Source organism: Rhopilema esculentum, chromosome 21, assembly GCF_057945365.1.
Source record: "Rhopilema esculentum isolate cy_ngs chromosome 21, ASM5794536v1, whole genome shotgun sequence".
Taxonomy (NCBI): domain Eukaryota; kingdom Metazoa; phylum Cnidaria; class Scyphozoa; order Rhizostomeae; family Rhizostomatidae; genus Rhopilema; species Rhopilema esculentum.
Genome location: NC_142835.1, coordinates 6,728,044 through 6,752,206, shown reverse-complemented (window position 1 = coordinate 6,752,206; position 24,163 = coordinate 6,728,044). Strand labels below are relative to the sequence as shown.

The 24,163-nt window shown below is 37.1% G+C and overlaps 1 protein-coding gene across 2 annotated transcripts; it reads left to right on the top strand.

Moving 5' to 3' along the window:
- The first annotated feature begins 66 nt into the window (after window positions 1-66).
- Window positions 67-14,503, top strand: LOC148957648 (phosphatidylglycerophosphatase and protein-tyrosine phosphatase 1-like). 2 transcript variants are annotated; one of them, XR_016145163.1, is made up of 5 exons: window positions 67-266; window positions 2,408-2,488; window positions 2,984-3,175; window positions 5,453-5,646; window positions 14,262-14,495. XR_016145163.1 is itself a non-coding variant. In XM_089114826.1 (4 exons), the coding sequence occupies exons 1-4, from the start codon at window positions 108-110 to the stop codon at window positions 14,379-14,381; spliced, it is 552 nt and encodes a 183-aa protein (XP_088970952.1). In that variant the 5' UTR covers window positions 71-107; the 3' UTR covers window positions 14,382-14,503. The 2 variants fall into 2 exon arrangements, 1 of the variants encoding a protein (XP_088970952.1); XM_089114826.1 differs by lacking the exon at window positions 5,453-5,646 and having other exon boundaries at window positions 71-266; window positions 14,262-14,503.
- The last annotated feature ends 9,660 nt before the right edge of the window (window positions 14,504-24,163 follow it).

Sequence of the window (24,163 nt, the reverse complement as noted above, 5' to 3'; positions counted from 1 at the left end):
ATAACGTGACACCTTTACTAGGATTTGATTGGTTGTCCGAAAAAGGAACCAATCAGCATAAAGAATTACGTAATTTTTACGAAGCCGAGGCTAAATTATACTTCTCGATGGCGGTCAACACCGTACATGTGGTTGGAGCCAAAATTGCATTTTTACCAACATTGCTTTATAATCTCATCCGTTCTCGTATCGACAGAAATTGGTATGACCGGATTGATCATACTATAGTGCTAGGAGCTTTACCATTCTTCAGCACAGCGAGAAAGGTGCTTGGTCATACTTTTCTCTAATTTTGCACTCGAATATTTGCTGACATAGCAATTACAGGAAACTGGGCTGGAATCTAGATTGCGTCATATGGTGTTATTGTTTAATTGATTGTTAACCAGTTTATGAAACATGAATTTTCACTTCAGTTTTATTTTAAATTCCACTTGTTGCAAATTAACTTTAATCCAAACTTAAAAAGTATAAACAATGTAAAATGAAGTTAACTAATATAAACATAACAGAACAAATACAGAGTAGAGCAGAAACAAGCTAGTATTTCCAATGCTCGGCCCACATCACAAGTAGTAACCATACTGGACACGTATTGCGATTTCTTGTCCATTAACTAACTTCTTGCCAACTACTTGCCAACAACAGCATCTGTATGCTGAAGGTCCAGCCGGAAACTTGTTTAGGTATGCCAAAAATATTATCAGATAGTAAAACTGTAAATTTTGTATGCAAGACAAAGAAAACTTATTAATAGAAAAAACTTGTGTTGTATGAGTCTTTATTTTATTCTTTTTCATGTCCACCGTGTACCTGGCTTCTTGTTTTACATCAAGTTTTACCCATGCCAAAAAATTTTTATTGGTTTGCATGCCAAACCTTGAAAAAAAGCCTGAGTATACACCAAAGATCTTCAGGCTTAAGTACATGAAATGCACCCTGGGCCTATTGTAGGGGACCCAAAAGCCACAAAACCGTGCAAAAATCAGCCCAAATCAGCTATCCACAATTAAATTAGGCACCTGGAAAAATGCAACTGTGATGCCTTCAAGCAAAAGCCAACTGCTTGGTTTTAAGAAAAAGAAAACATTGCAAGAAGTATCTGCATTACAAGTTCTTGTTGTTTTCACTCTGTTTCACAAAACAAGCTGTTGCTCTTGCCAAATCTTATTTACCATTTATTGATTGCATTAGTTTTTTGAAAATTCACCCACATCTTGAAAACTGTTGCAAATTTGGACTGCAAGATGCACCTTATGTTGAATCTGCATTCCCCTTAAAATCATTTGCCAAATCTGTAGGTCACTGGAGAAATAGGGTAAAGACTGTGAAGCTGCAAGCCTATAATTGGCCCCTGCCAAGTCCAACTGCAGCTAAGTACCAGTTTTAACAAGATTTAGTGCAAGGCAGTAGTAGAAGATTAAATTACTATAACAAGGAATAGCCTTTCCCTCATAAAAACTGATGATACAGCAACCTTTGCACCACTATTAAAGATCTATGATGTCATTATTGAAAAGAAAAGGCATCTTTTGATGAGTTAAGTGTGGTATGGAGATGTTGGTGTTGAACAAGAAATTGGATATCTTCTACAAGACTGAAAAAATTGACAGAAAGCAAAACTTTAAATTAGATAAATTAGAATTTCAAAATATCTTTTTATGAAATGCTATGTTCTAAATTTATATTTGCAAATTATGCACTAGTTTCCTTCACCTCTCTAAACATCTGTAATGTAGAAAAAATAAAAGTTCCCCAGGTTGGTTACATCAAAATTCAACTCTTGGTATTTTGGTTTGTTCAAGATAAAAATATAACTTAACGGGGAAACATTCAGCACCATATCTCTATGTTTGCATTGACTTTTAGGACCAATAGCAGGGAAGCTCCAAGTATTGTTTACGACCGACTCATTCACATCAGTGTCTTATGACTTTTGCAGTTTTATTGGCCCTTGACAATAAGCCAACATTTTCTCTAGTCCATAGTGCTCTCACCTGGTCCAAGAGCTGTAGAAAGCTTTTACAATTTCACAAATCAGCCCTGCACACCACCTAATTTGCAGCCCCCTATTTGGCCTTTGGAGCAATACAATGATATTGCAATGCCCCTTTTGTGCCCAACTGTCTATGGCCTAGTTCTTGAGTGAGCCAAACAGTAATTGTGAAATCCATGGACTGCTAGGATGATAGCAGTCTAAAGATAAGATGGTCTAATATATTTAATATAAGATGGTCATATGTTTTTTGACCAATTATTTCATTTGACAAAATCACTTGGTAGTAGAGGTCAGAATACCCTCCTAGGTAAGAATCCCTGTTTCAATTCCTTTTAAGTTTAATTCTGATTTCTGAAACTAATTTTTTTCTAATTTCCCTAAAGGTATTTATTCAACAATTCTTTTTAGCTTGCTGAAGAAGAAGGTGTTAAAGGAGTTATATCATTGAATCAAGAATATGAGCTGAAGTACCTTTCACCAACTGCAATAGTAGGTATCATACTTGTTTTTTAATTCAGTGTCCAAATTTCATTTCATTGAGCTAATGAGTACTGTAAGTTTGTTTGTAATAACAACCGATATTTGTCATTCTTTGAATCATTATGATATGACACTCGTGTTTGGTTCTGGGAAAATATCCTTGACACAAAACATTCTTTCTTATATAAATATTTTTCAATAATGTGTAGTTTCCCTATTTCAAGCCTTTCAATAAAAGCAATTCAGTTTGTAGTGCTCTATCCATTGAGCTTAAAGTAATCTCATTGGTTATCTTTGAGATGATGAGGATCAACTGTTTTCTTTTCAGCAAGAGGCATGCTCTTTGCTCTTAATAATCTGATTCAGGAGAGTTGAAAAAATAAACCAGCTTTTCACCACAATTGCCTTTTATCAAGTCCCCAGCAAAAACTGCATATGTGTATTACAATCACCACTTTACATTGATACACTATATTTACAACAAGAATTTTATTAATCTTACAGCAATGGGATGATTTGGGTGTAAAGCAACTCAAAATACCTACGCTAGACTTTGATGCTGCACCTTCCATCCAGGAAATCCAAAAAGGAATAGACTTTATCAATTATTACAGGGAAAAGAATCAAAGTGTTTATATTCATTGTAAAGCTGGGAGAGGAAGGAGTGCATTGCTGGTGACATGCTACTTAATTCAGGTATGTTCTTGGCTGTTATTTAATCATTACTCAAGGTGAATATTGCCTTATCTCTGGCCTGATGAATTGAATCTTTATGTTAAGCAGCACCTAACTTGTTTTTGCAAGACATGGTCAGATTTGGTGGTACTCCCTAGTTGATTTGCTCAGTCATATTGAGCACTGTTAAGTTCTCGCCAAATGCGTTTGGTGGTTGTCGTAAATTTCAATTATTCATCAAATTTGGAAAGTGTGTTACTTGGGCAATGGAAATGTTGTTTGTTTGGCCACTTATCAACATCAAGACTGGTAAGCAAAACGTTTTGTGTTTCGTAACTATAAGTTCAATCTATTTGGCCAAGCTTTATAGAAAACTTTCGGAATATTGTTGAAATATAGTCAAGGTTTGGATTTTGGATTCAACTTTTCAATGATATTTACAATCTTATCCTTAATATCAATACCATGCTCTAGTTTGGTAAGGTCAAACAGCATCAATGTCAATTAAGAGTTTAAACCTTGTTAAATATTTTTTTCATTTCTAAATGCTTGTTCAATCAATCCCAAATTAATAAATAGTTTAAATTCTAGCTTCTGCTACAATTTGCGAAATTTTAACTGAGCATATTAGATAACAAAATTTTGCAATTTAATAAAGTTTAGCATCTGGAACTGTCTGAGTTAAGCAACAAAAACCCATCCCCATGTTGTGATATAAAAAATTTATAATACCCTTACATTAACCATTTTGTATGACCTGCTAAAATTGCTTATTGAATAGCAATTAAATGTGTAAGAGAAGTAGAAGTGTATGATCATATTTAGACATAACAGACACTGAACTATTCAATGATACATCAAATTTAAAGAAACTGCTGACTGAAACTGCTTATCCAATGATTTTTGTTGCAGGTTTGAGTGCATATATTGCCCAGATGTTCTTGTAAATTAAAAACTGATAGAAAATTGTCTTTCAAATTAATCTTGAAACTTCTAATTTTTATGTGATAAATGGACAAAAAGAGCTATTTAGTACCTGTTTCAATGGCTTAAAGGATTGGTTGACATGATACAACAAGAAACATCTCATTGCTTCTGCTATTACTTCAAGTGAACATTCAAACAAAGCTCTGACTTCTGTTTCTAATAAATCTCAACAACTAACTACACTTCCTAACAAGAGCACATGTTCTTATATCTATTTTTTCAAAACTGTAATTCAGTTACTTGAAGAGTATTCCGTGAGAGCTACCTGTCTGACTGCCTATAGCTGAAACTCTTTCTTTTTCTGCACCAAGTGAAGTTTTGACTGTGCATCTTGTCAAAATATTTGCTCCTGTATTGTTCTGTTTCAATTTTCTGGAAAATCGTCTTTCTTGTATCTTTTAGTTGGCATCTTCCTTGGCCACATGTTTGTCAAATTGAATAAGACGAAGCTTTTCCGTGCTTTCCATCAATATTTATTGCTCTATCTATTCTTAACTTTAATCTTATCTTTTCAGTTGCTAGGAGCATAATTGCATCATTCCAACATTGCAGATCGAATATATGCAGATGATAATACAGATTATACTCCATGATAGTACAGATACTGATTATAGTTATGGTAACTGTGGCTGTGAAGACAGGCCTTTGATCGTTATTCTGAAATTGTCAAGGTTTTTATGATAACATTATGAAGAGGGCTGTACTGGTTAATTGCCCAGTGGATAGTGAAGGCAGTGGCGATTATTCCGCCAAAGATGTTCAGAGCGATCATTTTTATGGTCATTATTGTTATCATTAATGGAATTTTATTATTGTAATTATGGCTTTGATCCCACAGGATTAGCCTCTGCAATTTCTTTTGTCTCAATGGTTGTTTTTTGAGTGCCTCTACGGAAGGGCAGGAGTGGAATTTGATTCTTGGTCGATTCGCGATATCTTCCTGTTTGTAAGCAGAATAGGCATTTGTGGCTGTGAGTTCGATAGTATTTAAGAAGGAAGTATATGATCGGGTCCAGTATGATGTTTAGAAACAAGACCCATTTGGGAATGATGAATTGGTAGAATGTGTTTGATTTGATGATACCCAAAGTTTGAAGAGTGAAGGGAATTGTGCATACAAGAAATGCTGTTGCGACAAGGAGTGAGTTGAAGAAGATCGTATGGTCGTTACTGCTTGTTGTACGTGAAATGCGCCTTTTCTTGAAAACTTTGAAGCAGATGGTCAGATAAGAGAGCAGAAGGAAGAAGATAGATATTATGATGGTGTATGACATGATAATGAATGAAGGGCTATTCCTTGTCTTTTCCCAGGAACTCCATGTGCAGTATGCAGCACAGACAAGCCAAATGAAAACGAGACCGACCTTGCATCGAAATTTAGTAAACAGGATATGGAATCTGATAGGGTAGAGAACTGCAAGCAGTCGTTGTATGGCAATATACTCGACATGAATGAGTGATGTGACAATGGACAGGTCCAGGGCTGCCTCGTTTATTGTCTCAAGGTAAGAAACAGCCGATGCAATGTCCTGTGCTACCAGAACGTCGTATATGCCGAAGCCGAACAGCGCGAGCGCTGTTATGATATCTGCGACGCTCAAGCTGAGTACCGTCAAATCAAACGGTAGCTTCGTTTGTGCTTTCTTGAGAATACAGGACATTTGCAGGCCGTTCAACAGAAGCCCGATACTGCCAATAGTCGTCCGAACAGCCGAGTCGATAACCATAAATTTCGGCATGATTACGACAGTACAGTTGTGCTTTACCTTTTGAAACTCAGCTAATAAAATCCACCAAATGTGTGCGGTTATTCTTTTTTGCAAAAGAAACCGATTGATTTCTTCTTGAAATATCGCGGCAGACAGTTCTTTGCACCAGGCTACGCAAAAAATGTTTGAGTAGAGCAACTGTTACGTACTGTTGGCCGGTAATTGGCCATCTAAACTGGCCAGTTTCGGCGCCACATGTTTGTTGCGTGTTTCGTTAATGTGGCATTGGTCAGCTAACCAAAAATGTCACTTGAACCTTAAATCTTTTGTCGCTGGATTTTTTTTAATGTTCACCATTCACTCTGAAGTCAACAACCTTTTGATTTCTCAATATCCTGTAGATGCTGCCACAATGCTATGACTCTTCACAACAAAACGGTAATTTCGCATCAATGTTGATTTGCCATTCAATGCAAGTCTTGTTGAGAACTGTTTCCAAGATCAAGTGACCTGGTTAAGTAGAAAAATCCGAATATAATACAGTGTTTTCAATTTCATCGATATTACTGAACAGTTTAGTGTTTCGTGTAGTAGAAATAGCGACTTAATGGAGAAGGAACTTTTGCGTTTAAACCAACCGTTGAAGCTTGAACGAATTTAGATCCCTATCATATTAGTCCATTTTTTCTGAAATCCATTTAACTTTTTTCTTCCATGTTTTCTTCTTCATTCGTCAGTTTTTTCTACATTTAATCCCTATTCCTAACATTAAGTCTACCTAACTTCAATTCTTAACTTTAAATCCTATTTATTTGCAAAACTTGCGTTTTCTCGGGCTCCAATCACTTTGCATTCAACATTTTTAATCCGCACAGTAATTCTCTACAAATAGTTTCACAGCAATGCCATAACTGTATAGAATCTCTCTTCAAATCGCGCTTTACATCTTGTAAGCATATCTGTCATTTTAACTTGAACTTCCAAAGGTTATGCCTTTCAGTAATCGATGCGGTGAAGTGTATAACATGATATGTGGAATTTCTTCAAATCGAAAATGTGCAGCTTATGTTCTCTTTCAACGAAAAACAGCACTGCCTTGTAGAAGAGGGAAAGCTTGTCAGCTGATTGGAAAACTTTTTGAACAAAAAATTCAACGCGACAATGAACATACGGTACGATCAGAAAGAAATCGTGAAAAAAATTACTTCCAGCGGCTTCTACACCTATGAATTTTCTTTGCTTATTCACATTTTTTGCCCCGCCGTGCTCCTTTGAAGATTAATATGTCTAAGTGCTCTACGGAAGAATATCTCATCCTACTATCAGTATAATGTCAGTTCTCCTTTCCTTTTTAAAATATTTGAAAGATTTTAAATGAAATATTTATCTATACTAGTAAAGTTAATCTACCTGATAGGAAAGTTGGTTGCAGATTTCCTGTGTCTTCCGGCGTAGATCGCTCTTCATTTCGCAGATGGTGCTTGACTCGAGTGTGTTTGTCGATTGCCTCTTCTTAGCTGTGTGCGTTTTTATATATCCTGTTGAAGCGAAAATTTGAATGTCATTAATGGAACGTTACTAAGTAACGTGTTCATTTTAATGAATATTTTAGAAACGACCTTCTCTAGCCTCCTATACGGGGGGTAACGCTCGAAAAATACTGACAATGTCTGTATCTGTTTCAATAAAGGGTTGAAAGTGAACATAAGTGACAAGAAAGAGCTTTTGCAGATGGTCCTCTTTCTGAATGAGGTCTCTTATTCTAATGAGTATTGGCAGCGCTTTTGAAAAGAAGTCAAAATTCTATGAAGCATGTGCTTTTAGATATTCTTGGTTTTGCAACAATAAATTTATAGCCGGGGTTGAATTGTTATACAAAAATGTATTAATGTACTTGAACCTGCACGTATTGCATGGTTCATGTATTAATGAGACAAAAACGTTCTCAATTCACCTGCTTCAACAAATCTTGAGTTTGCCGCATGATTTCCAAATGATATTACGAAATCAGCTTGAAGTTTGCTTTTTATTTCGTTCGCTTTACCATTTTCCCCAGTAGTGTAACTTCTTCGCAACGAAGAATCTTGGCCATCTACGTAACATAAAGTCACCCTCGTACTTAACCTCTTAGGTTTTAGAATTATATGATACTCTTTTAAGATCTCAAAAGCTTCAGTAAATGTAAAATTGCACTAAGGCACCCTTATTTTTCAATTCTAACATTCGCCGCAAAAGCCGAATGACCGCAGAGATCACCCTAGGTGAGACAAAAGGGTTTATTAAACCCTACACCTTAAAGAACAATACAATATTTGAGTAAATAAAAATCATAAATAGTAAAGTAATATGTTTATTGTCAGCAGAGTGGCTACCTATAATTTGTTTTTGCTTGAAACTTGCACGCCAGGGAATGCGATCCCGCGTTTCAAACTAAACTCTCCTATCTAGTGCTACTTTGTCTTTGAATCTTTAGGAGACCTATGTGCGCATTATGTCGGTTGCAGGGGCTTTATCTCATTATATGCAGGGTATAAACTTGAGTTAATTTTGAACCGGCTTGCTTTTCTCACTAACTCACGAGGAATGTAGCTTACTTAGTTGGCAATCCGAAGGCTTTAGTACAGCCAGCAAATTATTCCTGAATCACGATCAGCTTCACCATGAATAAGTAGTCTCTTAATTAATACATTAGATTTCTTTGTTTTATTTTCGGTGGCAAAGACCTGCCATCTCTTCAAAAATGTTTAATATTGTTAGTTGAGATAAAGTCAAGCATGTTATTGAGATATCAAGCTGAGATTCACCACCTATAAATTTCATTTCAATTAAAAATTTAAGGATGGAATGCACTGTTATCCAATCATGAGCTTTTGAAGTCTTGTTTAGACTTGAAACAGTTTTCAAAAAAAAGCGTTTTCGTGCATCACTATCAACATTTTTATACAAAATTTCGAATGCTTACTTCGCAATCGACTGTGGCAAAAATGCCTTATGAAGCCATTTTGTATGAACTCAAGCATCCACGCATGAAAGACTCGAGGAATTCACGTGAAATCACTCTCTGATATCAACTCCATCTTTCAGAAGCCATGTTCCTTGAATTCAATATGATTTGCTTATGTCTTAGCCTGCTTGTAAGAAATGAAAGAAAATATTGCACTAAAAATTAAAGCATTAATGATAGTTAAAGCAATAAAGCTCTTCTCGATTTTAACATTTTCTTTGAAATCGCGCAAAGCATTAATCTGTCATTTTTTCCTTCTGTTTCTTTTTTCCGTCTGTTTCTTTTTTCCTTCTGTTTTTAAAACTCTTGGATGTGTTCTTAAAGGTAGAATAATAACTGGTAGGTGGCAACAGCGGTTTAAAATGGTAAAATCCTAGAAAAAAACAGCAAAAAATTTCAAGGTTTTTATTACGCATCATAAAGCATACTGCAGGTGATTCCTATACCTCACAACAGCACAGGCTGCCGTGGTAAACATTATACTTCACTAAAAGACCCGCCGAGAGGGGGCAGGGTGGCAGATTTTTCCAGGCCTTGGGACAAGCGGGGCCCCAAAAGGTTATAACAAGGTTCCTAACAATAACAACAACGATAATAATCACAGTTTTTTGAGATCATCTGAATATTTCACCAAATCTACAGAATTTAACCGTCAGAAAGATTTCTCATGTTTATGCTTATATAAAGTATGAGCAGTAATGCTTTCCATGGATTTTCTAGGAGGGAAAGTATTCATAAAAAGAACTCAAACCCACCTGTAGACCATTGAAAACACAACACTGGTGACTGGTGTGAGTCTCTATGGTCATCCGTGCTGAAATTCAGTTTCAAAAACTTCTGATTTTTTTTCGCAAATGTCTTCTCTTTAATAGCTTAGCTGAGGAATGACACAGTCACTACATTTTGGACAGTTTTTCATCTTCTAAAAATATTAATAATTGCATGTTCAGTAGCCAATGCAGCAATGTTGTTTCCGGGTATCAGGCTTCTCTCTTAGAAATCATTATATTTTCAAGCTCTGGAAATTGAAATGCGTTTGCTTATATGACAAACGGTAACTAACTTTATGAATATATTAAGATTGCTTCTTATTTTCTTAAACAAAACATTAATGGAAAAAACATACCGATTAATGTTTTGTTTTAAAAAAGATTCAATCAATAAGTGATTATAAAATCTTTCTCTACCTTTGATCTATTTTTATTTTAGATTTTCTGTAATATCTGTTGTGATAGACAACAGTTTTAATTTGAGAGTCATATTTTCGATATTTCGTAATTTGTATTCTGATATTGTGATGTAAGTTGAACTTGGCACTTGACGGCCCTGTTTGAATTATAAACGACGAATTTCAAAACAGGTTATCTTCAGTTTTGTAAATAAACTAATTTCTAGGTTAATGCGCCTTTTGGTTCTGTGCATTGCTGGGGTTATGGCAAATTTAAGAAATAAGGCTACTTCAACCAACAGAGGCTTAAAATGTCTATGTTTTCAAACTTTTACGAAGATCGCTATTTACAAACCTCATTTTCTAGCATGCTTCTTGCAAATTATTTAAACTGCTTTTGAAGGGTATTACCAATCTTTGAATATATGAGATCATCATAATGCTCGCACGATTAGGATTTGAGCTCAGATTAGAATTTTAACAGTCCAATTTTTAGTCCGGATACACAGTTGCAAATTACAATGAAACCATTTACCTTAAGTCAATATAACAAGCAGCAATGAAAACTTGGAAGAAGAATAAATTTCGTATCTTCAAACCGAATCTGAAGGTGCAAATTTTATACACTTGTATTTTTTAAAATGGGCGAAAATTGATTCGGTGTATAAAAAGAGGAGTTCAGACAGTCACTTCCTGGTACATGCACAATTGCTTTATTTTGATGAAATTTTAAGTAGGAGAGCCCCCGCACAGAACTCCTAGTTTAGCTTGTACACTGAGCTGTTGTTTCAGTGTAGTCCGCTTGTTACGCGAGCCTTTTGGTAGTTTTCTAAATAGCAGTATTCACAAGTTTTAGCTAGAATAATGACTGCTATTTTAGAGAAAAATCATTCACAATGCGAAGTAGGCATTTTTACATAACTGAAACTGAAATGGTCACGTTACTGGATGCGCCTTCCCTTCCAGCCACCTGTACAACACTTCGTCGATACAACACGGTCGCGCTTTGAAATTTCTTCAGTTTCTTGTTTCTAGCGAATCAGTTCCATAATTGTGATTAATTGTGCCTTACAGTTATGCATGTACGTCAAGTACTACTGTTTTGGGCTGCGTTGGGGATACACCTCTGCAGTTTAAATTTTTTACAACCCGCTACCATGTCCACCTGTACAATCAAACACTTTTTGCTAGCATAACTGGAATAACATCTCGTCAAACGATGACGTAGAGGGTAAGGAGACTTCCCCATCGATGCATTTCGTGCGTTTCTGGGCTCTTGCCTGCTTCCTAAGGAGTGAAACGCTCCAGCTCAGCAGTCAGAAAAACACAGACTAAATGACAATCATGACAATCAGGGGGACACGATCTTATCTGCCCTCTTCATGGTTTTGATTATGTCGTCCCTTCAAACATATAGGATATTAAAAGTATATTCCCGAAGGAAAATCAATTTTATTTTGATTCTGCTGTTTTGATGAGATTGCTATTTTGGAATGGCGTGAGTTTCTTTTGCTTGCCCCCTCTAACTTTTACAGATCTATGTCAGCAATATTAAATATTAGTTTATTGACTTTTACGATTAAAACTTTGGCTATCTCAAGCACGTGTGGCGTGGATGAAATTTTAAGAATTACACAATTGGCGTTATCTTTTCTTGTCTGCATCTGCTTCGGTATTCCTGATCTCTTGTTGACAAGGTGGTCGCCCAAAAAGAACATTTTCAGGTGTCAATGCGTCATTGGTGTGATAATGGCTTTGAAAATCACACGATATAGTGTTTTTTGTATCGAATGCTTGTTGATTTGGTATCTGTTTGCTTATTTGTCCCGAGGACAAGAAAACTCGTGTGGGCAAGAAAACACTTATCACTTTTGTTGCTCAACGTTTCCGTAGTCGACTTTAATGGCGTTGCTGAATCCTTGATTTCGTTTGAACTTTATTATTAAGAAAACATTTTGAAATATTCTTCTGGACCACTGTCACATTTTGGGTACTGCTGTTACTAGAACAATAGGAAACATCCAACGACTTGTCAACTTTCATCTCGGATGATGTATTCTCTTTCTCTTTTCTGCTCAGAAGTGACTTGTAATGCAATTTCAGGGCCCACGCAACGAATTGGAGGTGGAGGGGCCAAGTTCTATGCATCGAACTTAAATTTAGTTCTTCAAAACAGGGCCTCTATGGAGATGTTTTTGCTTGTGAAAAAAGTGGGGGGTGGGGGCAAGGCTCCTCCGGCCTCCCGGTGGCGTGGGCCCTGAATTTCATGCCATTCATTAATACTCCATAGAGCCTTTTTTCTTCAAACGAAAACAACTGAAAAACCTTGTCGTTTTCTGTAGTTTTACTGTGTTTCCTTTTAAAGGTTGGTAAGTCAGAGTGTAAACCCTTACTTATATAGTGACACTGTATTGCATGGACTATAAACATATTTTCGAAAGAATTTTCCATCTTGTTCTTTCCGAACCTTATTGTGACGTCTTATACTATGAGGAATGTCAAATGAAAAAGCTTTAAATATGTTGTAAAATGTTCGCTTTTTTCAAATTTGTACCGCCAAAAGATTTTAACGTATTTTCAATCACTATTCATACTCTGGAGAGGGTCCGATGAAAAGCTTTAGTATGTAATAAAATGTTTCCTTTTTCAGAGCTGTTTCGAAGTGCAAGCAGTTTTTGAAAAATTTCCTAAAGAGACAAGCAATTTTTTTATTAGACCTTTCGGGATCCATATTACTGATTTTTATAAAAAAACACCAAATATGAAGTCATTTGTGCTTTTCACTCACTATTTTCAACATGTGAGCTTGTTGTACACATGCTATGCATGCGAGCAAAATCCAAACGCTCTATATAGTCTGTCTATTGATTCATGCAAAATGAACGACCAATGACGATGCTGCATTTGATTTGCGTCAACTAAGTAAGCTAAACAGAGTAACTGAGTGAGTAAGTCATAAGATGCTGTTTATGCCTAATGGCACTAGCATAGCTCGGTATTCTTAATCGACTGCTTAGATGAAAATATTGGAAAACCGGAGAATGATCCATGCCGCCTTCTGCGACCTTCAACGAGAAGAAATATGTCTTGAGATTTGCATCTTTTCATGAAAAAAACATTAGATACTGCGACAATTATGAACTTCTCTCATCACTGAGAAAAAATAGTTTTGTAAGTTATTAAATACAGTTTGCGGTATTTCTGGCTGGTCTTTCTCTTTAATAACTTTGTTCAATTATGAACGCGTGATAAGAAATGTCATGTTACCTACATAATCTGTTTAAGATAACACGAAATACGATGTTTCAGATTGTCTGATGATACATCTGTTATTTCTACCGCAAGGCCGTCGGGAGGCAGCTCGGGCCCAGGGATGATTCACAAAACAGGACCCCCTTAAGAAGATTTTCTGTGGCCACGCCCTTCAGTCTTCTGGAGAATTCGGGAAACGCTCTGTTCAGTTGCAATTGTTGAAAAAGTTTTTAAGGATTTTTAAAAGAATGTGCAAAAACATTTTACATGAATTAAGGACATGTGCGCATTTCTCTGCGATAAACTTATAAGACTTGGTTACATATAATACATTGCTTTTATTGCATTGTAAATAGATCTTATCGCATTATTACAGGTCCCATTGGAGCACGGGCCTCGGACCTTTTGCCCCTTCTAACCCCTCTATCGATGCCCCTGTTCTACCGTCATTCCTATATTGAGACCAAGGCCCGAGATACTGGGGGGTGGGGGCCTTGGCCCACAAAACTTAAATAGTGTTTGTAAAATACTTTTATTTTGTAAGATATCGATGTTTTAACACTCATTTATCAGGGCTGCGCCCCCCCCCCCCCCCACAAAATGTTGTATCTCGGTCTTGAGGCTCTTGTTATTTCGGTAATTCATTTTGGTAATGTATGTTTGGGAAAAAGAAAACGTTTTTTAAAGTCTGTTTTTTTCCATCGCACTTTTCTTGTCATTTTTCATTTGACAAACTTTTAATTTTATATTAAACCCCGTCCACTGATAAACGCCGCCTCTGTTGAGCGCCGATCCAAAGTTGGATTTTTTATAAACAGCGCGGCGTTGTTAAGGGTAAATACGGTTATTTGTTATAGATAACACGAAATACAATGTTTAAGATACTCGGATGATGTATCTTCTATTTCGACCGTCATTCTATGCCTATATTGAGACTCTTGTTATTTCGGTAAGGCACATCAGTAAATGCTTTTCCTTTCATTCCAGACAAATGGCATGAGCCCGGACGAAGCGTTCAGTTTCATCAAGTCAAAAAGAAATCACGTATTAGTCTGGGAAAACCAACGAAAGAGGATACAGGAATTTGCAGCTTTAATGAATGGATGAACATTTTTGAAAGCGCATCGCATTCTATTGCTTTAAGCCTTCTCTTACCGGTCTGTTAGAATTAGAATTAGAACGATGTGAATCATTTGTAGGAAATTTGTTTTCATTTCAGAATGAGTGAATTTCCTTGTGTTTTATAGGCATGTAAAAAACTAAAAAATCAATATGTGAACAAAAATGTAATATCCAAAATGGAAAAATAAGAAAAAAAGGAGATAAGGAGTAATCACTACCATCTGGTTACAGCCTCAAGTTCAGATTGGGGGTGGGGGGGGGGGTGGTTGTGTGCCCCTTGTGTATTTAGAGAAATTGGCTTGAGAAGGGCAGAAGATACATTAAAAAAAAACTCATCAGCCAGAAATCCATGAAGGACATATCAGTGCTTTAATTCGGTATGTCCATTTCTCGTAGGCGACCCTCGCAATCCTGCGTCCAGGATCACGGTTGCAAACGTGATAAAAAAATATATATTATAACGATCAACAAAAGTAGCAATCGACACTAAGTGCTTGTTAAGGTATTGTAGAGTGTATGGAGGCTATTGAATTGAGTGGGTGGGGATAGACAGGGTTGATCGTAGCTTTGGGAACGAAGATAGGTTTATAACCTGTACCTAGGGGCATAAAGATAGGGTGGGCATGGTTGGGTGAATCCAATGAAGGAAAGCAACAGAAAACACTGGCGAGCCACGAATTCAATTGTTAGCACTGCATCTGGGGCACCGTTGAATGTGTATGTAGTAATTATATCGGTTTGTGAAATCAAATCGTAGCAATGACTGGTGGTAAATGGAACCAAAGTGTGTACAGTTAGGCGTCGCGCTTCAACGGAACCTGCTGGACCCGTTGCAAATGGAACTGCTAGCCGTACCCAAACGGGACAGTATGGAACCGATCCTGTCGAGGTCCCGTCACAACGCCAGGGACAGTTTCAAATGCCTAAATGCGATTCCAAGGACGCGCGTAGCACAACAAGCTCTGAAACATTGCAACACATCTATCGAGATTCAACAGTTGAGTTGATTTTTGGGGTTTGCAATTCATGAGAAGTTGTGCCAATTGCCCGTAGAATGCGTTCCCAAAGAACGTATCCATAACAATCCATCCTTTCTTTGAGTCTCTTGGCACCATCTCGCTCATTTTATTTTTTGATGTCAAGGTAATGCTAGTTAAAACTGTTATAATATGTGGATATCTATCACAGACAGCACGAGCAGAATCAATACGAGAGGTCAACCTTGTGATACAGAACTTCCTAAGTGTCAAAGATCCTGCGAAACCTTCAACCCTGAGTATTTCCCATCTATTCAATGATGAACCGAAAAAATTAAAAACATTCTTCAATGTCCCAAAGAAATCATCATTCTCAGGTACTGCCCCCATAGAGTCACTAATGACCAGATTCAAGTTTGCACACCAGCACATGTGTTGTTTATCACCGTTTGCACACCAGCATGTATTCCACTCATGACGTTTACACCATGATATACTTGGCCTCTAATTTTGGAAATGCAGCCAAAGGTCTTCTAAAGCCCCGGTCAAACGCATCCAACATTTCATCCAACATGCAGAAAACCAATGTTGGACGATATGTTGGATGTGTTTGACCACCCATGTTGGGTCACCCAACATTTGCAAATCGATGTTGGATGATGTTTGATCTTGCTCAAAAACAAATTTTGTTTTTCAATGTTGGATGTAATGTTGGATGCGTTTGACCACTCCATCCAACATTTCACCCAGCATTTCATTTTCTAGGCATGCGCATAATTTCAACTTGTTTGTTTTCATTTGAGCGCCAAGTCAATTCTCAAAGTTATCGAATGAAAAATGGAAGGTAAAAGCAAAGAACAGAATTAAATAATCTAAAATTCATAGCTGAGAAAAAGGTGGTGGATTAAGCCGCACTGACGTGAAGAGTGAGAGAAGCAATGGCAATCTAGATTTAGGCACATCAAGATTAAGAATGATTTGGCTGTTATTGCAATACTTTAAGCTCTCCATCTGTTATTTGTACAAAATCCAAGGAAGGTCTCTACATTGTTACATTTATTATCCTTTATCTGCACCCAACGCATCACAATGCTTAACTTATCTACTCGTGTTATATCATTAGTAGAGTCTAAAATCAAAGACCAGAATGGAGCCTTGTTGATCTTTTGAACAAGAGATGAAGTGATTTCTTCCGACAGAAGTCCAATAGGTTTGTTTTGAATTTCGCAATCGAATATTTTGTAGCTCTTGCAGGGAGGGAAATAATTTTAGAAAGGACCGCATTATATTCTGCTAGCAAAGCAACTATTCCAAGAAAGTTTCCACCCTTGTAATTTCCTTCGAAAGCCTCTTCTCTGTGCCCTCTTAATGACAGATTTAACGTTGTCAAGGTTAGAATTATCAATAAAATACGATCAAGTACTTTGACCCATAAACGTGAGCTTCGACGTAGCTCTCTTTCTTTGTCTTCATTTAAAGTTTTACCGCACTTGCATTTAAGATAAACTGCCGAAGACTCAATATGATTTGCAGTTTTCTCATGCCTTTTTATCTTCTCTAGCATGTTGTGGATCGAGCCAGATACACCATTCACCCAAGCCATTTGATCAAATATTAGCTTCGACAGCAAAAAGCTATCTCTGTTTTTAGCCAGCCTCTCGGTACTCGAATATACAGGCTATTCTATTTTTGGACTAGGTCTAGTACTAAGCAACAGTGCATTTATTTGTCATTTTTCCTCTAGCAGTGTCTTTCACAAAGTGTTCAACAACTGTTCTATGTTTTTTTCCATTCCAGGCTATTTGGATCCATGTTGCTAATGCTATTGTTCAGGAAAGATAGCTTTTTTGATGCATAATTAAATTCTTATGAAAAAAGTAGCAGCGACAGAACAGAAAACATGCATTTGCCTTAATGTCTTTTGCAAGGTGTTCAACAACTATTCACTGTTTTTTCCGTTCCAGGCTATTTGCATCCATGTTGCTAATGCTACTGTTTAGGAACAATAGCTCCTTTGATGCAAATTCAAATTCTTATGAAGAAAGTAGACTGTCCACAGAACAGAAAACATGCATTTGCCTTAATGTCTTTTGCAAGGTGTTCAACAACTATTCACTGTTTTTTCCGGTCCAGGCTATTTGCATCCATGTTGCTAATGCTATTGTTCAGGAAAGATAGCTTTTTTGATGCAAATTCAAATTCTTATGACGAAAGCTGACGGCCCACAAAAAGAGCACATGCATTTGTCTTAATGTCTCATTCAAAGTTATCAACAACTTTTAATTGTTTTTCATTTCAGGCTACTGTCACCAGCCTATAATACTGATTTAATATTTTGCTTTCGTCATCGTCATTACAACAAAGCTCCGCTAATTTGGCTATCAAATGTCTTGTACTGGAAGGAGAAGAAACATCCACTGTTTCAGGTTCTTCAACATCACCTACAAATTGTAGATGAGTATGGTGTGGAGAACTTCCATTCACTTTTGAGAGCCCAGACCAGCGCCCATAGCACCCGAGAGGAAGTAAGCAGGAAGGCACGAGAAATAAGTGCCACAAAAGATGTCCTCAGACAGTTCAAGAGCATTCTGTCGCCAGGTCCTCTGCTTGGCTGCAGCACATGCTGTTAAATAGGCCTAAGTCGATGACTTTTGAAAATGGTAAGTACCTTGAGATCTAGATGATGAACAAAAAATCCCAACGACAAAGTTGTAGATTTGCCTTCGCTGGGACCTAAACTGTCGATTTTCGCGCCGAATGCACTTCGTGTATGCTGGGGAGGTTAAAAGACCTGAACCACTTTTGTCCGGAGAAAGCATTAAGACTTCTCTGCTTTTATTTAAGATTTCATTAACGAATTCGCTTGAAAATAAAATTGACAATTTTCCTAGGAGATTATTACGAGCATGCATCTTTAGCATAATTTATCCAAAAATGATGGAAAATGACGATGTCTACCAAAAACCGATGAAATTCAATAGAGCAAAATTATCGAAAAACGTCAGCTTAGATGGTTAGGACATGCAGTTCGTTGACCAAAACAAACCCCTGCAAAGCTAGCCTAAGCATACGGGGATGAAAAATAAACAAGACCAAAAGGCCATCCTTAACCAGCGTGGCTCTCAAAAATAAAATCAAACCTACGGGACATAATGTCCCGGACATTTATAATATCGGATGACTAGAAAAAGATAGACAGGAGAAGCTTGTAGACTAGCAAAATATAGACTTGCCTAACATAAACATTTCAACTAAAAACATGTGTTACACTAAGTACATTTTTTTTCAAGAAATTGTTTTATAATGAAAAAAAATAAATAATGAAAAAAATAAGAAAGCTCGAAATTAAAAAAGATCAAATTCGTAGTACAGTCTTAATCCACATAGATTCGTTGATTTTCTTGCTGGGTTTCCAAGGCTTCTCTACTCGATAAGTTTAAGGTTTACTTTGTTGAGTAAACGCGTCAAAAGAAGCTTATGAATACGAGAACACTTTATTTCCTGAAACTCAATTTACTAATAGAAAAAAATGCCCATCCAGAGAAGACCTCATGCTGAACATAAGTAACCACAATAAGTTGCGTCATATCAACTGCGGAGCCGTCGTAACGGCAACCATAACATAATTGAGTACCCATACAAACAAAGACTCCTGCACCATATCTAAAAGGTTTCATTAGAACCCAGAACAAAATGCCTCATATTTACTGCGGTGCCAACATAGCGGCAACAATAAAAGAACTGAATACGCCTAAAGTCATAAGCTCGTCCGCCATATTTAAAAGGTTTCATAAGTACCTAGAATTGAATACCCAAACAGTCGTAGAACTCTTTCGCCATATTTAAGATGCTTCATAAGTATCCATAGCAATATGCGTTACATTTACTTCCGTGCCGATGTGACGGCAATCACGGTAGAACTGAACACCCAAACAGTCGTAGAACTCTTTCGCCATACTTCAGATGCTTCATAAGCATCCATAGCAAGATGCGTTACATTTACTTCCGTGCCGACGTGACGGCAATCACGGTAGAACTGAACACCCAAACAGTCGTAAAACTCTTTCGCTATATTTAAGATGCTTCATAAGTATCCATAGCAAGATGCGCTACATTTACTTCCGTGCCGACGTGACGGCAATCACGGTAGAACTGAACACCCAAACAGTCGTAAAACTCTTTCGCCATATTTAAGATGCTTCATAAGAATCCATAGCAAGATGCGTTACATTTACTTCCGTGCCGACGTGACGGCAATCACGGTAGAACTGAACACCCAAACAGTCGTAGAACTCTTTCGCCATATTTAAGATGCTTCATAAGTATCCATAGCAAGATCCTTTACATTTACTTCCGTGCCGACGTGACGGCAATCACGGTAGAACTGAACACCCAAACAGTCGTAGAACTCTTTCGCCATATTTAAGATGCTTCATAAGTATCCATAGCAAGATGCTTTACATTTACTTCCGTGCCGACGTGACGGCAATCACGGTAGAACTGAACACCCAAACAGTCGTAGAACTCTTTCGCCATATTTAAGATGCTTCATAAGTATCCATAGCAAGATGCTTTACATTTACTTCCGTGCCGACGTGACGGCAATCACGGTAGAACTGAACACCCAAACAGTCGTAGAACTCTTTCTCCATATTTAAGATGCTTCATAAGTATCCATAGCAAGATGCTTTACATTTACTTCCGTGCCGACGTGACGGCAATCACGGTAGAACTGAACACCCAAACAGTCGTAGAACTCTTTCGCCATATTTAAGATGCTTCATAAGTATCCATAACAAGATGCTTTACATTTACTTCCGTGCCGACGTGACGGCAATCACGGTAGAACTGAACACCCAAACAGTCGTAGAACTCTTTCGCCATATTTAAGATGCTTCATAAGTATCCATAGCAAGATGCTTTACATTTACTTCCGTGCCGACGTGACGGCAATCACGGTAGAACTGAACACCCAAACAGTCGTAGAACTCTTTCGCCATATTTAAGATGCTTCATAAGTATCCATAGCAAGATACTTTACATTTACTTCCGTGCCGACGTGACGGCAATCACGGTAGAACTGAACACCCAAACAGTCGTAGAACTCTTTCGCCAAATTTAAGATGCTTCATAAGTATCCATAGCAAGATGCCGTACATTTACTTCCGTGCCGACGTGACAGCAATCACGGTAGAACTGAACACCCAAACAGTCGTAGAACTCTTTCGCCATATTTAAGATGCTTCATAAGTATCCATAGCAAGATGCGTTACATTTACTTCCGTGCCGACGTGACAACAATTTTAGAAAAAGATTTCCTTAAAGTCGTGCATTTTTTCATGATAGCATATTTTCATAACAGCATTCATCATCTTAACTATGATGATTATGTTGTCGCAAGATTACATAGCTTATAAATGTCAAGTCCGTATCCAGGAATAAGTTTGTCAGCAATCGAAGTATGACCTGAAAACTTGTTCTGAATTTTCTAATCCTTGCGAAGTGTATGTTGGAAAGAATGCGCAACAAAAGTATAATTTGGTTTTCTTTTGATACTTTTTAAAGTTTGATATTTAATTAGACATTTTCTGTTCAACGTCTGACTAAGATTTGTTCTCATAACCACCGTCGGTTTATTGAACTTACTCAACATAGAAGTTCTTGGAGGAAAAAAGTAGCCCTATCCGCTGTTTTCATTAAGTGTTTCCAATCAAAGTTGCTCAGAGGGTTGGTCTAAGATGATCAGAAACTGATAGCGAGTATGTTATTGATGTTGCTAGTTACTTATTTATAAGTCATCTATCAAATAAAGAAAGTAGCCTCATTTCAAAAGAACAGTTTTGAGTAGATATTTTGGAGCTTGAAATCCACCGTTGCAATGTTTTTTGTTATCGATATGCAGAAACAGCTGGTGAAAGATGTTTGTGCACGATGTGATTTTGGTGGAGAAAATCAATCAAAATAGATTTCGTCAAATGTCTAACGAATCAACAGACATAAATCTTAAAACATATGAAATAACAGATGCAAGTCAATTTTCAAACAGAAACGAAGATTCAGACTATTATAGAGAGGGTCGTAGCTACGTTTGGGGTGCAGGGGATGTGGCAACCCCCACTATCTTCTGGCTAAATCACAGTCGACAAATCAATTAAAAATTTAATTCAGTCGGCAAGTTGAGAAAACGTAAATACAGTTTTTCCCACTTTATTACAACACGAAGCTCGTTAACGCTAATTTTGCTACGCATTTTATTAAAAAGAACACAAAGCAACAAGTACCACTTGTCATGAAACCGAGAAAATATGACGTAATACCAAACCCAGGTTATCACGCTGGGCGATGCTACACAACTGTGGACTATGTGGTTATGTAACTTCTGCTGACGTGTTGATATTATGCTACACTTATCTTTACATTGTTGTAAATAGGGTTTGCTTTGGTATTGAATATATTTAAGTACGTATGTATATCGAGTTCAGCTATACATACAATGTATGTGTTTATATTTTCGTGGCTCATCAGTTGATCTTTAATGTCTCAAATTTAGAATGTTAAGGCTTTATCCTTATCAGTATTACATTAAATATATGAGACATATTCTAACAGTCTAGGCACCAATGGAAGGACATTCCCTTTAAGGCCGTTGCAACCAATTGGTGTGATGAGATGTTACCCACCGCCCCCCCCCCCTCCAATAGTCACTCAATACTAAATTTCAGGAAAATATCTGTTCATTGGAAGAAATGTTATAGGTTATTCGGAGACATTCATATCAATAATGAATCATACGGTGGTATTTGCTCTGTTGGCAAATTAAGAATTAATAATTTCAATATTTCTTGTTGGCATTTAATCCAAGCAAACAGGCCCTTGGGCAAAAGTGTGCCTTGTCTCCAATTTTCCCACATTTTTTTGGAAGAGCGTCGACTGCAATCAACACCCTAGAGGGACTCGGTTTCCCTGTTTTCAACATGGTGGCGAAATGGTTATATCGCTATACCAAGACAAAGGTTATGGTTTTGTGTACAAAGCACTTTTCAAAGTATCACGGTCTTCAAGACATTGAGTCTTGGAACAGAAACACTTTGTAAATTGCTTGCTGTAATATTGAGCTATAATCTATCATCGGTCTACCATATAGCCAATGTAACATCTTCATGGATCTATACCTAGTCTATACTAGCAAAAATAAAAAAAAATACTCTATCCATTGCAAAACGCCAAAGTTTGCACCGGCTAACTCTGCCAACGTTTGCACCGGCTAACTCTGTTTAACTACACGCCAAAGTTTGCACCGGCTAACTCTGCATGTCTACCAGCTCTCTGGTACTAATTTCCTGTCCTTGGCAATCGACGGCCTTATTTTCTTGTCGTACATACAAGAAAAGATTTCTGGGCACATACAAGAGCTGGTTGGCACCCTGATGAGACTATGTGACTGTTAGGAGTTGATCCTATTTCGAGACCACATTACCCTTCCCTACATAAAAAGAATAGGGATAACCAACAATTTCTAATTGCAAATATATGCTAGAATCTAGCTGATGTCTTTCTTTAATAAGCCAGGCAAATCGTAAAACACATGCAGGTTATGTTTCATCAACTTCATCATCGTAAACACTTCTTTTTTTACGTTTTGAGCAACAAGCATAAAGCAGGGGGCTGCGTGCTGTGGGGTAACAATCTAATGTTACTTTTAGTTCAAAAGTAAGGGCCCTCAATCTTTAGGGATCCCTAGCAAAAATATAATTTATGTTATTCTACGTACAAAGGGCTCTGAGCCTGCATGATATCCCAATTTGACTTCATGGAAAGCAAGTTGAATGAATCTTGGCTTTATCATTATATCAGCAAGCCTTAATATTGCAAGTACCTCCAAACTAGCTGCAAATATGTAGAAAGAATCATTTCATGTACTGTTCTCCTAAGGGTCATTATAGCTAATTATAAATCTTGGCTTTATCATTATATCGGTATGTTTAACTTTTTATAAGATTTCGCTCAAACAGCAGAGCATATCTCACAAAGTGTGAGTTTAAAAATTGTTGTTGGTAAGAGATATCTTTACTCCAAGAAGACTGCAAATGTCTCCGCGCTAGAAAGTTTGCTATCACTCAGATCACTGTATAGGAATCTTGTACAACCTTTGGCAGAAATCTTCTTGTTTTATCAGAAAATCAATATAAATTCTCTTGACTTATTGGAAATCTCAAATGCTTTTTGCAAGAGTGAATTGTTTCTTGGAAAAGATCAGAGAAGAAAAGAAGGAAAGAAAAGAAGAAGATGCAAATGAGAGAATGGACGAGTGATTACATTTCAGTTTGGTGCAGTTTGTCGTCTTTAGACGTATGTATAATACACAAAATATTCAAGTTAACTTCTGGAATTGTCATTAAACAAGACTGTTTATGTTTTGGTCAATGTTTTTTTTAATGTCTAAAGCAAACTGAAAAAAACATCCCAGGTGTAGTTAGGCCACTCGCTGCCTGCATTATGTAAAGCCATTTAGAAATTCCCGACCCCACAATAGTCAGTGAGTACTCCTTGTATCTGCTTAGGGAACGCAGAAGAAGCGAGAAGCAAACTTGAAAGATCCTCTTCTCTACACAATTCTAAAAAACTATTCAAAATCATGCACTGATTTTTTACTCCTGGTTTCTTCCATTCCTTACTGTCCTATTCAAAATCAAAATTTTGTAAACAATTCTTATATTATCGGATAGTTTTCGATGTTATCGGGTTGGCTGTTCACTGGTAAGCTAATTTGATGTAATTCACGTTTTCACT

Excerpts from the sequence above, each read along its gene's own strand:
- LOC148957648 (XM_089114826.1), top strand. The coding sequence starts at position 108 with ATGGCGGTCAACACCGTACATGTGGTTGGAGCCAAAATTGCATTTTTA. Across the intron at positions 267-2,407 it reads TCTTCAGCACAGCGAGAAAG|CTTGCTGAAGAAGAAGGTGT; the intron begins GTGCTTGGTCAT and ends AATTCTTTTTAG. Across the intron at positions 2,489-2,983 it reads ACCTTTCACCAACTGCAATA|CAATGGGATGATTTGGGTGT; the intron begins GTAGGTATCATA and ends TTAATCTTACAG.